The sequence below is a fragment of the Colius striatus genome, chromosome 1 (genome assembly GCF_028858725.1).
Source record: "Colius striatus isolate bColStr4 chromosome 1, bColStr4.1.hap1, whole genome shotgun sequence".
In the NCBI taxonomy this organism is placed as follows: domain Eukaryota; kingdom Metazoa; phylum Chordata; class Aves; order Coliiformes; family Coliidae; genus Colius; species Colius striatus.
Genome location: NC_084759.1, coordinates 157,036,405 through 157,050,995, shown reverse-complemented (window position 1 = coordinate 157,050,995; position 14,591 = coordinate 157,036,405). Strand labels below are relative to the sequence as shown.

At 38.4% G+C, this 14,591-nt stretch overlaps 1 protein-coding gene across 1 annotated transcript; it reads left to right on the top strand.

Annotated features, from left to right (window-relative positions):
* The first annotated feature begins 955 nt into the window (after window positions 1–955).
* Window positions 956–14,260, top strand: GAS2L3 (growth arrest specific 2 like 3). Its single transcript, XM_062020481.1, has 9 exons — window positions 956–1,021; window positions 2,940–2,987; window positions 3,939–4,107; window positions 4,504–4,622; window positions 6,034–6,175; window positions 9,606–9,669; window positions 10,329–10,467; window positions 11,720–11,827; window positions 12,516–14,260. The coding sequence occupies exons 2-9, from the start codon at window positions 2,958–2,960 to the stop codon at window positions 13,899–13,901; spliced, it is 2,157 nt and encodes a 718-aa protein (XP_061876465.1). The 5' UTR covers window positions 956–1,021; window positions 2,940–2,957; the 3' UTR covers window positions 13,902–14,260.
* Window positions 14,261–14,591: the final 331 nt, after the last annotated feature.

Below are 14,591 nucleotides of genomic sequence, written 5' to 3'. Positions count from 1 at the left end.
TGGTTTTAGAAGTTGTCAGATTTGATTATGACTCTACCTGATATTGCGGCATTTGCCTCACTACAACACCTTCTGCACCCTTTGCAGGCAGACTACTTGAAGGTGGCGGACTTCTGGGTCTTCTCATCTCATGTTTCTCCCTGTAAGTGATAAGACTACATTAATCTGTATTCCCTGCAATCTCACAGCTGGACTGTTTGGGGTCTGAAAATGAGTAATTGTTACTACATTCATTTTTCAAGTCAAAATTCGTGCAGGGTAGATTATATCATGAGAAGGGTTTTTGTTAAATATTTTTCAGATGCCTTGATAAATGAAGCCATTTGACTTTCGAGGGAGCCCTTTGGCATATGGGCTTACAAAATAACTTGTTTTAGAAGAGCAGGCCCTTGAAGTTCAAGTGCCACGATTTTCCTCAGTCTCCTTTCTTTCTCTCACTTTTTTTTAAGCTGTTTTTTTGTTAGCCGTACAGAACTGTAGATGCTGAGCATTCTTGTGATAGCTACCGCGTGAATATTTTGCTTTGTTCACGTTTTGAGTGCTGCCTGTGAATTAGGCTGCCTTTTGTTTTCCCTTGGCAGTTGGTATGCTAGAGCTCTTGTTAGCCTATATGGAGCTCCTTATTTTAATGAGACCAACTTCTCTACTGGCTGTTCTGCTGTTGTTTTATTTATTTTTTTTAATCAATGAAGCCTCTTTCTGCAAATCTTTTGGGACAATAGCTTTCTTATGCTAAAGAAAAATGTGTTCCTCTGGACAAAGCTGTGGGAAGCATAACATGCTCATTAGTAATGCTTGATATATACCCTGCCCTCCCCTTATTCATTCATAGAAGGAAAAATGACATAAAGGAAAGGATATATAATCTTTTTTTTTTCTTCTTCTTTCTCTAGAAATAAAAGGAGGAGGAAAGATATCATTTTGAGTGTCTCTGCTAAAGTTTGAGACGTGCAGCAGTCCTGATAAAAGGAAGTGACTTCAGCCCAAAACCAGACTGGCTGTGTGTTTGTTGGTCATAGAGGTAAGTTGTTTGAAATGCTTGACATGTGTGGTCCTATGCATCATGTGAGGTTCATGGCAATGGGAGGGAAGAATGAGAAGAAATGGCACCATTCTGCTTTCTGGGTAAGAAGAAGGGGAAGAATTTTTACAAGTATTGGGTCTTCTGTGATGGACTATATGGCCTTTTGTCGTAAGGAGACCAGGCTGTGCAACAGATGGAGGAGGAGAAGAATGCCATCTACTTATAAAGCTTAAATATCTGAGACAGGAGCAAGAAGTTATTTGTTTTTAAAGGAAAACAGAGGAGTTAAGACTGTCTGACAATGTTTGCAGTCTGGTTTCCAGATTAATCAGTAAGATGAAGTTTTATTGTAGCTGCTAAGTAACGAAGCAAGAAAGTTGTTTTTAACTATCTTCAAGACACAGATAAGTACGTTCTGAGGCTGTAATGCTCCCCACTACTGCTGTGGAGAATTATGCTGAGGAAATCTCTTCTAGTACATGTATATGCTGATCTGGTAATGCCGTGCATCCCTATCTGGAGCCTACAGCAAGATCCCCAGCCTGGTGTAGAGTTTGTGTTGGGTTTTTCCATGATTGAAAGCTTTGGAAAAAAATATTGTATTAGCTTAAGGAGAGAAAATTCTGGCGAGATTGCCTCTAAAACTTCCTTTAAGGATTATTTTGCCAGGGAATTGTCCCGATAACGATATTGCTGCAGTAGTTTGCAGCATTCTGTTGAAAACTTAAGTGTATGCTAGCTCCTTGGAAAATCAAAATCCCAACAGAAATTAATAAAAACATGGTTTTTCTGATGTATCTATGCAAGAGAAAATATAATTCTTTAAAATTATTCTTTTGCTGTAAGATTTTCATAATCTTCAAAGCATTTAATGTAAACTCAGGGTGCATATATATGTGTGTGTGTTCATCTACAAGATGCACTTGTGATAGCTTAGAAGGAAAAGATGAATGCCAAGATTGTTAAATCCAAGAGTGATTTGAAGTATTTATATTTCTCTTTAGAAAAGTAAATGCCTTACAGCTCCCTGAAATCATGCAAGCCTTTGAATACTATTTAAACATATGAAGTTAGTTGCTATTTTATGCTGTAATCACTGCTGCTTTATTCAAAGGGCAGAGAGCTGAAGTTGACTGAACACTAGATCAATCACCTTAGCTGCCAAGATCATAGAATCATAGAATGGTAGGGGTTGGAAGGGACCTTTAGAGATCATCTAGTCCAACTGCCCTACCTAAGCAGGTTCACCTAGATCAGGTCGCATAGGAACATGTCCAGGAGGGTCTTGAAGACCTCCAAGGAAGGAGATTCCACAACCTCTCTGGGCAGCCTGTGCCACTGCTCCGTCACCCTCACAGTAACATAGTTTTTTCTTATGTTTAAGTGGAACTTTTTGTGTTCCAGCTTCATCCCATTACCCCTTGTCCTGTTACTATCCACTATAGAAAAAAGAGATGCCCCAACCTCCTGACACCCACCATTTAGATAATTGTAAATGTTAATAAGATTTCCCCTCAGTCTCCTCTTTCCTAGGCTAAACAGCCCCAGTTCCCGCAGCCTTTCCTCGTATGAAAGATGCTCCAGTCCCCTGATCATCTTGGTGGTCCTGTGCTGGACTCTCTCCAGAAGTTCTGTCCCTCTTGAGCTGAGGAGCCCAGAACTGGACACAGGACTCCAGATGAGGCCTCACCAGGGCAGAGTAGAGAGGGAGAAGAACCTCCCTTGACCTGCTGGACACACTTTTTGATGCATCCCAGGATTCCATTGGCCTTCTTGGCCACGAGGGCACTTACCTCTTTCCTCCTCCATTCCTCATTAGACTAATTTTTCTTTTTCCCAAACAATGTTGATGGTTTTTTACTGGGATTTTCATGAAAGTAGGAGGAACTTTATTGATTCTCTTCTCTATCTCCAGGAGGAGAAACTAATGTGAATGCAAGTGACCATGCAGAATGCAGTTCAGGTAAATGCCTTTTGTGATATTTCAATCCTGTATAATACCTTTTTTTTTTAATGCAAAAATCTACCCTGAAGCAGATAAAATGCTAAAATCCCAGGAGTTATCTCTAGTTTTTGAAAAAGTAAGAGTTTTTCCATTTTACAAATGAAACAATGTGACAAGATAGTGTTATATCAGATAGGTGATTCTTTCTCTTCTTAAGTGTAATTATGAAAGAAGATTTTGAAGTCAAAGGCTGAGATTATTTTAAAACTTGCTTGATGATTAAGAGACGTTTCTAAAAAAAAAAAGTATATTCAGTTAATCACTGAAATATAATAACTCTACTTTCTTCCAGTTCAGGAAGTGTTTATAAAGTAGTTAAGAATACCAGAAAGACTCTTTCTCTTTTGAAATTTCGTACGGGAAGTTTCAGTGTGGTCGTTTAGGTACCTCTCAGTTTGAATATATACAGTCTTTAAGAGAAATGGTAAAGATTTTCAAGAAGTGTGTGAAGTTCTTGCATGGGAATATGTTTCCTCTTTTAACATCATCTTTTTAATGACTTCAGCACAAAATGCCTCTGAAATGCTTAATCAGAAAAAACAGTAGTCTGTAGTAAATGATATGATAAACTGCAGCTTTCATTACTTAAAATATGCTGAGAGAAATTAAAAAAACAAACTAACAAATATAATACATGTTTTCTTTATTTAATATTCAGGAAAGTAGTACTTTTAAATCCAAAGAAGTCAAGAGAATGAGTGTAGTAGTACCTTTGATAGAGGATTTACTAATGAGAGCTGCATCATTTGTGATTACTGTTGTGTTGATTTGATATATCCCTCTGAAGATGAATGGACACTTAACCTTTGAATAATAGATCTTTAGCATAAGTTAGAACCACCAGTTTTTGTCCTCTGACTGCAAATATTATTACATATATTATCTTCAACTTACCAAAATTTTCTGTAGGTGTGGTTTGGAGATGACCTTCCTTTAAGTCCTCGAAGTCCTCTGACCCCCAGACATGGCCCAGGTTTGGCAGATGTGTGCCTGTATGACCGATGGATATCTGTGCGGCATGAAGCAACGCTGGTGCCTATGCAAGAAGATCTGTCAATCTGGCTGTCTAGCTTGCTTGGTGAGATTAAAAATAAGTCACTGACTAGTAATTTTCAAAGCACTTACCAGTATTCCAGACAATGCTGACACTTAACATCTACACTGCTATTAAGGTCTGGTGTATTTGAGCCTGAATGGCTAGGAGGGTTGCGTTAAAATGCATGCTTCGAGTTTGGGTTTTATTAGCTGCCACCTCGTAAAGGTAGGATGATTAATTATTCTAATTTATATTTCTCAATCTTGTTAATCTAATTAAAATCCAGTTAAGTGTCTGTTTGATTTTACTTGTATATTTCTATTAATTTTCAGTCTTGGACACTGTAGTAAATTGTACGATGGAGTTGCCTCTAAGTTCATACAAAACTTCTTTATCTTCTGTGGAATGGCTGTAATATTGAACTTCATTTTCTTTTAGGAATAGAAATCAAAGCAGAACAACTGCTAGAAGAACTTGATAATGGAGTACTACTTTGTCAATTGGTTGGTGTTCTTCAAAACACAATTAAAAAATGTTGTAGCTCAACTAATTTAAGGGTGAGTCACATAGTGTTTGGGTTTTTTTTAAATACACATATAAAATCTTTAACTGTAAGTAGAAGTAAAAGGAAAGCAGGTGAGTGAGTCTTCCCACAACAGCATTCTGTGTGCTGTGTATCTGGAAACTGATTTAACAGCAGTGTAGCATTAGAGATTGGGTAAAATTGAATTACTTTCTCACTTTGTTAATCAAATCCCTGTGTCCTTACTATTAGTTTGATTTCAGGAGAAGACTTGGCAGAGAAATATCTAGTTCAAGTTTAGAGTTTGTTCCCCTGATAACATCAGTGTGGGTTGGTAACAAGATATCCAGTGGCACTTGGTGGAATGTTTGGTATTCCAGGAACTCATGGTTAAACTCTAATGTATAGGGTAGCCATGAAAATTTCTTTACTGAGATGTACCTGGATGGGCTTCAGTGTGTTTTTTAGGAACTAAAGCTGAGTTGAAACGTGAATCTCAAGCTACTTGTAATCTGTGTTTGCTACACAGAAAAATAATGATGTGTCACTTTGGAGTAAAAAAAACCATTTAACACCAGAGCAAGTACCATGTGCACAAAGATACAGGTACCCAGTATAGTTACAGCAATACTTGGATTTGTCAAATAGTGGATCACTGACCGATGTGCCCTAATTGATCATGCTTCCTGAAAACTGTTGCCATATCCAGACTATTTTTTTTTTGTTTCCCTTCTCCTGTTTTATCAACACTATGTAAGACAGTGGTTTAGAACAGTAGTTCTAAATAATGGATATTTACCAGTAACTAATATATTTACTAATATTGGAACTATTATTAGTGGTGGGGGACAAAAGAGCCATGTGAATGCTGCAAATCCTTAGGGTTATTTTTAAGGAGGTCAGGATGCCAAACTTGCGTATCTTTGAACAGGGTGTTCAGTTTTGATTTAGCAGTTTAACAATAAATAAGTACAGAATTGTTTTAAAGTCTTTCACTTTCCTTTGACTTCCTCTGCTTTCTAGAATGAGCCCTGAAATGTTGAGATATGGCAGCCAATACAGTTTTGTTGATTTGGGGTTCTCTCTGTTTGTGCTTATTCTACTGCCATGAACAGAGCTTGGGAGTGGGGAATAACTAAGTATACGTGTGAAATAACCAGTAAGGCTTGTACCCCAGCATATGGGGAAAAGGGGAAGCAAGTGTATAGGCAGGCTTGTGAGAGGCTGTAGAGCTAAGGATCATTCACTCACTAACTTTACACAAAGATAAGCCACACAAGTGTGGCTTTTGAAAATGGAATACGTTATGGGTTGAACACAAAATAGTTACTAACCACTGTTTCTTTACTCTGAATTTACAGTTTATTCTCCTTTGCAAATGTGCTTCGAAATCTGTTGGCAATGTTGATATGCACAATGTACTTTTTGTTTTCTTCCCTTGCCAGAATTTTCCTCTGAGAAATGTTCCATGTAAGAAGGATGCTCCATCAGGATCTTTTTTTGCCAGAGATAATACAGCCAACTTTCTTAACTGGTGTAGGGCCATTGGAGTCGATGAGACTTATCTCTTTGAATCTGAAGGTTTAGGTAAATCTATTGTTTTGTGAGATTTGTTTTGATCTGTATGTGGATAACTATTTCGTCAACGAGATCTTTTGAAGTCTTTTGAAGCCTTTGTCATGATTATGCCTGTCTCATGCAAGCTCTTAATGCTTTTCTTTATTTTAAGGCAGCATTCAAGTAAAAGCCTTGAAGAATCTGTTCAGTGGCTGCTCTAACTTGCATGATACTTTTCTAAATTTCTAGAAGTTCACCTAGAGGGCTGAAGTGGCAAATGACAGCTGTGTGGCAAACTCGCATGTTTTCCTTTGGTAAAAAGGCCCACTGAGAAACAGGAGAAAAGTGTGATTTCACTTTCCCCATGTGGGAAGGCCACAGGGCCACAAAGTCAGCTCACAATAAGATCCTTTATTTGGTATTAGAGCTCATTCTTGTTGCAGAAAGCCCTCAGAATAATGCATTCATGACTGCTAAATTTGGTAACTACATCAGGGCGTTGCGCCTGAAGTGGCAACAATCTGTTGGTAATTAACATTTACTTCTGGACCTACTTGACATGACTAACCCGTTTGTATTTTCACATTTAATAAGATAGTTATAGAAACCATTATTGCAAACTATATGTATGCCTGGCTCGGTGCAGAGTCTGTCCCTTTTATAACAAGCAACTTCTAGACTGATACTGCCAGATGGATTAATTTTTTTGACTGCTAATTAAGAGGAGCTGTGCTTTCATCACATGGTAAATAATGAAATGCTCTTCTACCAGCTATTATGTCAGTAAAAATTAATTAATACAAACTCTTCTGTTGCAAGACAAATACTAGGTTGTTTTTTAAAAAGGCAAAATATCTGCCTGTCAGCAGAATAACAAAAAATTGCAAAGTACCTTTGTTTTCAGTAATCAAATGTATTTGTCACAATATTTACTAGATTCTCTTGAAGCCTTTGTGCCATTTAATGCTATTTAAATGGGAGGCACTGTTTTCATTAACTGCTTTTCTTTCATGCTCTTCTCCCTCCTAATTGGACTGCCCATGCCTTCTCTACTGGATAAGTCATCTTTTTAAATAGTTGAGAGAACATTCTTATGTGCCTCTGTCTCATTGTGCTTTAAGTAGTGAGTGTATATTTTTTTTTGGTGCTATGAAATACAGATGAGTAGGAGAACTGAGCTATAGCAAAATTAGTTTACTTCTTTTTTTCAGTTCAACATGTATGAATTGCATTGCTTTAGCATCTTAGTCAGTGGATGGATAACTAGAACCTGTTTAGCCTCCCTGAGATAAACAGACAGGATTTCTTAATGCTGTGGCTTTTTCTCATAGCCAAGAAGTGTTTTGAAGTCTGATTGTAAGTCTTGACAAAAGCTTGTTTTGTGGCATAAATATCTTCTGTGAGCCTTTTTGGCAGTTGAAATGAGCAGACTTGCTGCCTCCTTGAAACATTCTTTCCACTGATGTTCTCCATCAGACTTTGAACCCATTCTTTATGAATGAAATAAGGGAGAGACTATTTGACAGTTGTCTCTTTCCATCAGATAGATATAGCAATGCCTCCTGAAAAGTGTGGATGGCTGCAAAGGAAATAAAGTAACTGGCTCCTGAGACAGCAGAAGTGGACAGTAGCCATCGTGGGATGTCCTTTGACATCAAGACAAAACAAATGCCTTTGATCTGCTAGGACATATTTGGATTTTTCTCTTCTGGATTCAGGCACATTATATGACTTCTGTTACAGCTGTGAAACACGAAGAAAAAAAGAGATTAAATGATATCCAATACTTTTTAGTTTATGTCTGTGTCAACTTTATGTTCTAGATTTACCCTTCATAATCAGGTCTTCTTAAAAGTAAACTTACAAACAAGAACATCTGATGTCATACTTGGCTTGTGCTTTAGGAAATACTTCAGTCTTATTTAAGCCAAGTCATTTTTAAATATCAAATTGAATATCAGAAAGATGTTTGATTTCATATGTAAATATAGAGCTGACTCGTTAGATGTCTCTTTGGAGTAAATTTCCAGTTTCTACTGAATATTGTTACTGCACAGTGTGAAAAAAGTCAGACTTGTTCACATAAATGTTACAGCATATGAAAACTGAATCTACAGCTTTTGCCACTTGTGCTTGATGGCAATGAGGGAAAGAATTACCTCTGTCTTGAGGGGAGTCAAATGACTTTTCTTTCCCAGCCTTTGGTTTCTGAGTTATTAGGTAGAATTCCTAGTTGGCTAAGAAAGCACAGAGATGGCTTGCTTTCTAAAGTATTCGTACAAGCATTTCAGTTTTGAGGCTTGTGTGGGTACAGTGGAGGAAGTAATTGCTTGTGCATGAAATCTTAAACTATTTTCCTTCTCTGTTCATGACCTTGTTTATTTTCCTTTTTTCTTGCACACCTAAAGATGGAAGTGTCAAGAAACCAAAACTAAACTAGACATTATTTTCCTTCTGCCTCTTTCATTCTTCAATGTGTCAGTAGAAAAAATTGAATACCTTCCTTTCAGAGTTGTCAAGAAAACACAGACAACCTGCCATGGTCATCTTCACATTGTTTTACTATCACTTAACCCTTTCATCTTATTCTTCAGCTCTTCTGATCATCATTTAGTGTGCCCACATGGTCAAGTGCATGCAGATGCTAGAACTGCTCTGAATTGAGGCATGCATAGCAGCCTCTGCATTGGGTGCTAGCTGGGTTAATGTGGGTACAGTCTTTTAGAAGCAAAGCCTAGGGTAAAATTCTCAGAAATAGTATTGCTTTTTTTTCTATGATCACAGCCAGTATCTGATGTTTAGATCTGAGTGCTTGCCTCTTAAACCCATGTAATTCTCACTTCCTTCTTGCACTCAGGGGTTTTAATTATCCTTTTCAGATACAGCCTCACAAAGGTATCAAAATCTGAAGAAAACCTCTGGGTGGATGAGGCAGAAGGTGGGGTCTGATAGGGAGGGGTAAACGGAGAGTATAGCGTGGAGTAGGGGAACTGCCACTGCCAAAATGGAGCTAGGTGAATCTGCCACAAGGATGGACCCTACTGGCATCTGAAAATTTAAAGTGATAAGCAAAAAGGATCTGTTGCTTACTGAACAGATGGAATATATTTTCCTGCTTACAGTCATTGAACGTATTTGGGGATAGGGAAGAGAAAGTTCTCAGATCTTACTTTCCAGTTCACATCAAGAAGGGACAGCATAAACCTCAAAAAAGTGTATTTCTCTTAGGAAGTAGAGAAGAGCTTGATTTCAAGAATACCAGGATGAGTTTAAACACTTTATGGAATACAAAATTAAGAGTTGGAAAGCATATTGTTCTTTATGATAATGTAGCTTGCCTCTGGGTAGAAGGATTACAAAGTTGGTAATCTATTTGTTATCTTCCCTTCTTTGTACCTAATTGCACAGGCCTCCCACCAGTAAATAAGCTATATCTGCCTTTTGTTCTCTTCCTTTTTAGTTTTGCACAAGGATCCAAGACAAGTGTATCTTTGTCTGTTGGAAATTGGACGCATTGTATCCAGGTATGTTTTCCACACATGCTCCTAAAGTGAAACTGAAGATCACGTCCTATTAAGTAAAAGTTAAGGCAATCTGCAGTCACTAAGTGCCATGCAGTAGATGTTCATCCCAAGCAGAAAGTAATGAATATCTCCTCTAGGACTGTCATGCAATATGAGTGTTTTTTCAGATATTTATCAGATTCTTTTCACGGAAAAGTGCTGATTCACACTGCTTTTTATAACTTTATGTTTAAATGCTACATATAGCGTATAGATATGTGTACATCTTTGAAGAACTCACTCAACATTAAGTACAGTTTTATAGTCTTTATTCTTACAAGCTTTTTGATCAGCATCTCCCTATCATTCTCTAAATTTAGGCTTTAATTTATTTTTAATGCAGAGCTGGAAACTCTAAGATAGTTGATCTAAATTGGATGTGACCTAAATTGTGTAGTTTTGACAATGTTTTTACTGCCTTCTCTGGTAGCTCCAAGACCACCTTAGGGAGGACTTCTACTAGAAACTCAGAGTTGTTCCTTCTCTTTGCATTATCAGTCTAGTTATTGCTGTTACCTGTCAGTTCAAGCCCTTCAGAATTTTGCATGTTTGTTATCTAGTTGTTTGGGTTTTTTTCTTTAGTTAATTAGCAGTTAAAACTCTTTACTTTTGTATTCAAGTTATGGGGTTGAACCACCTGTGCTAGTAAAGCTTGAGAAGGAAATCGAGCTAGAAGAAACACTGCTCATGAACTCTGGATCACCATCACCTGTTAGCACAGCAAAGTCATGTTGTCACCAAGGAGAGCTACATGAGGCAGTAAGTACTATGTATTTATCGTGAGATGGGGTTTAATCAAAGTAAGTTTAGCACTTGTATGATCTGGCACCATAAGCACAGGCTGGTTTTCATCTAGTATTTGTGAGCCTCTTTAAATAGAGAACACGATGGTATGCACCTCTTTTGAACAACTATATTGTTTTTGAAAATGTAAGCAAAATGCTGTCCTATATGTTTTGGAGTTAATGCCTCAGTGCATATAACTGTCCTTGGTTTCTCTACCCCACCTTTGTTGCTGCTTTGTATATAGGAAATACTATCATTCAATTTTTCTGATGTCTCAGTATTCTATGACTGCAGTGTATGCTTCTCTTCAACTTCATGAAATGTTAAAGTAGGCTGTGATGAAACTCTTTTTCCAAAAGACTTAAAATAAAACCTCTGTAGCTGTATCAATTGGAAATGGATATGCATGCAGAAAAAAAAAATGTGTACATCTTGTAGATAGTTCCAAAAGGAATGACGACAAACTTTCCTATTTTGCTTGAAAAATACATGTTGAGACTTTAAATTCATGTATTTTAAAGATCCTCTGTGTTGTAATGTAAAACTTCTGTTTCTTTGGGAATGTCAGCCACCAGATCCTCACTGCCTCTGAAAAGTCTTTCTATTTTTACTGCTCGGCAATAGTCTTGACCTTCCAATTTGTCAGGTTTCTAGGTGACTGTAGGAGGCACATTGTTTTTTCTAACCCAGGACTTTTATGGATAGTTTTTTTCCTTTTTTCAGTGGCTTCCTTCTTGGCTGTCACATAAAATATTAACCTAAAAGCCTTATGAAAAGTTAGGGAGAATGCTGAAGTAGCCCTGGCTCAGGTGTAGCAGTGGATTTGGTCACAGAGAGAGATGCAGGCGCTTGTTTCAATTTCTAGAGACCATAACAATGTCTTTACATGGTTATGGCTGGAATTGATGCTTTGTCCACTTGTTTGTGGACAAAGATTAAAAAAAAAAGTAAAAAGAACCTAAAATTGAAGAAATTGTGAAAAATTGGGTTGGAACAACTTGAAATATTTGTCAGTACATACAGTTTGTTCTTTCAATCTTTTATTCTACATTTTGAAGCTTTATGTAGCTGAGGGGTTTGTTTTTGTGAGGGAATAGATTTCTAGTGTTTTCTTAGATTATGGGATGAAGGTATTGGTATCTCTCCTCATATGAAATATCTCAGTAAACTGTTAAAACGTGCTTTTGTCAAAATACTAAGAAATGCTTTCAATTTTGATAACTAGGTTCAACATATAGCAGAAGATCCACCCTGCAGTTGTTCCCATCGATTTTCAATTGAATACTTATCGGAGGGACGTTATAGACTGGGAGATAAAATACTCTTCATAAGAGTAAGTAGAATTCCACCTTATTTTCCTAGTGGGGCGAGAAATGCTTTTTAAGTGGAATACCTCATTTTTTAGGTGGTTTTTATTTTTTTTAGAATTTTGTCATTGTTTAGGTTGGGACACCACTACTTAGATCATAGAGCCACTGATTTTTTTTTTTACAACTACACTAAACTATGTAAGTTAATGCTTTTTTGTGATGTTTCTAAAATTTTAGTAACAACTTGCAATATAAGAAAGGATAATGCTATAGAATATCCTGGGGATGTAGCATGTTCAAAATGTGGGAACTTATGATTTGAAATTTGCCAGATAGTTGAGCACTCTCTTCAGCAGCCTAAGAGTTTGTTTTACAAGGACATCACTAATTTGAACAACATCTGTATACATAACTGTATACTAAATAAAGATGCTGACAGATGGTTAAAATGACGTGTGTATATATGATTTCATTATTTCCCCACACATAATGACTGTCTCTGCAGGAGGAAACTGTCTAATAAAAAATCTCGCAGCATAAACCTTACTTATCACATAATTTCTCCTTTTTTGAAAATCTTTCTCAGCAACAAAGGAGATCCTAGTTCTAGTCATTCAATAGATGTTGCTATAAGATGAAGGCATACTACTGTATAACACAATTTCTTTTGTTCTTCTCTTGTTCCTACCCCCTCTCTTCCTCCCTTTTCAGATGCTACATGGCAAGCATGTGATGGTACGTGTTGGTGGAGGCTGGGACACTCTTCAAGGTTTTCTGCTTAAATATGATCCATGCCGAGTGCTTCAGTTTGCAACTCTTGAACAAAAAATCCTGGCGTTTCAGAAAGGGGTCACCAGTGACAGTGTCCCTAACTCGTCAGCTAGAATTCAGGAGCCTCCTGTTATGAATCCAATGTCAGCTGTCAATATGTTTCAAAAACAGCCATCAAAACCCTCTACTCCTGTTTCAGTTCCAGGGGCCAGTGCTAAGAAGGCTTTATCTAAACATCCTCAGTCCCCTGCCCTAGCATCACCAAAAGTGCCAGTGCCCCCATCCTGCACAGCCAAGTCACTGACAGTCAGGTCCAAATTACAGGGATCTTCAGCGACAGGCGTCCAATCTCCTTTCAGACCATTAGCTGGCACCTCAAAGAAACTGGGGTCTTCTGCACGCAACTCACCAGCTTCTGCTCCTTTGCAGCCTGTAAGCAAGAGCTCTTCATCTGCAGGAACAAGAAGGGCTCTTATTCACTCTGAAACGTTGCGCAAACGTATTCGGTCCCCTGATGCTCCCAAGGTGAAATTTGCTGTTCCTCAGGGCTCCTCGACAGCAGCACTTCATCCTGCCCTCTCATCCTCTAAAAAACAGCCATCTCGCTTGCCTGGGACAGCTGAAACAACAGCTTCTAAACAGAAGTGTGTCCCTGCTAAAGGCAAACCTGTATCTGTTCCTAAAACCAAAGCCAATTCAGTTGCTCCAAAGGCTGCTTGTCCGCCCGCTACAAATCTGCGTGCCGTTGCCAAGTTTGCACATTCTCAGCAGCTCCTTGCAAAACCTCCTGAAAAAGGTATTCAGGCCTCAGGAACTAGGTCTCGGCATCCTCAGAAGCCTCCACAAACAGCTTCTCACCTGGCAAGGAACCTGAGAAGTGCTTCAGTCCTAAAACACTCAGCTTCTGCACCTTCCCTTGCAGTTAGCAAAGCACTGAAGTCACCACCTATGCTGGTGTCTAGTAGCAAAAACACACCATCAGTTGTCGATGAGCAGCCAAATGTCAGTCCATCTCCTCAGGCTGGACCTGCTTCATTGAAACCTCCTGAACGCACTCCTTTATCAGTTGTAAGGCTTCCTCAAACTTCAGCCAAAGCAGCAGTGACCAAAAAGCCAGTGCAGCCTTCTACAAAAAGTCAGCCTTCAACCAAAAACTTGCAAACGAATGAAATCTTGGCCCCAGCAGACAAGAAGCCTCCTCCTAAGGGAAAACTGGCAACAGGGTGTAACAAAGGAACACCTGGTATATCAAAAGGTCCTCTTACAAAAAGCAGGCAAGATGATCACTACTTTGTTATGACAGGGAGTAAAAAGCCCAGAAAGTAAGCTTGTTACTCTCCGTGTAAGTCCTAGTTTTGTTGAAATGAGCCTCTTGTATGTGCTACACTGAGGATAGACAAGGAAAAAAAGTTAAATAACACTACATTTTACCATGAAATGTTAGGTATAACCTACATCTTCTGCATAACTTACAACAAGAACTGTATTTATCTCTGGTTATATTTAGAAGTGAGCTTGCTTGCTGTGTAGCACTGTGGAATAGAGATTTGCTGCTAACCTGACCTGCTGTGGGGAAGGTGAGAGAGAGGAAAAGGGGCTGCTGCTTTTGCTGCCACTGGTTTTTCAAGGGACTGAAGCCTGCCCAAGAAATGTCTTCTCTGGGCAGAGCTTAAGCAATTCTGATGGTTCTGGCACATCTGTATTGAGGCCCATGGCAAGTGATAGAGCTGTGTACTAGCCGTAAAATTTCTAATACCTCAAACAAATCCATGCCTTTTAGCTCTCCGGTGTCCCAGAACCCAAATTTTGGTTACCTGTGTGTATTGGAAAGAGATCTGTAGTCATGTTTAGATTTGACAACTGCTGTTTATCAGTGTTCACTGTGCCCTGCCCATATGCCTTAAAGTGGCTGAAGCTCACTTGGAAGTGAAGCATTTTTATTGTGTTAAGTTGGACATGGAAAATCATGGCCTTGATCTCTTGCTCTTATTGTGCCTTAGGCTCTCAAATTCATGA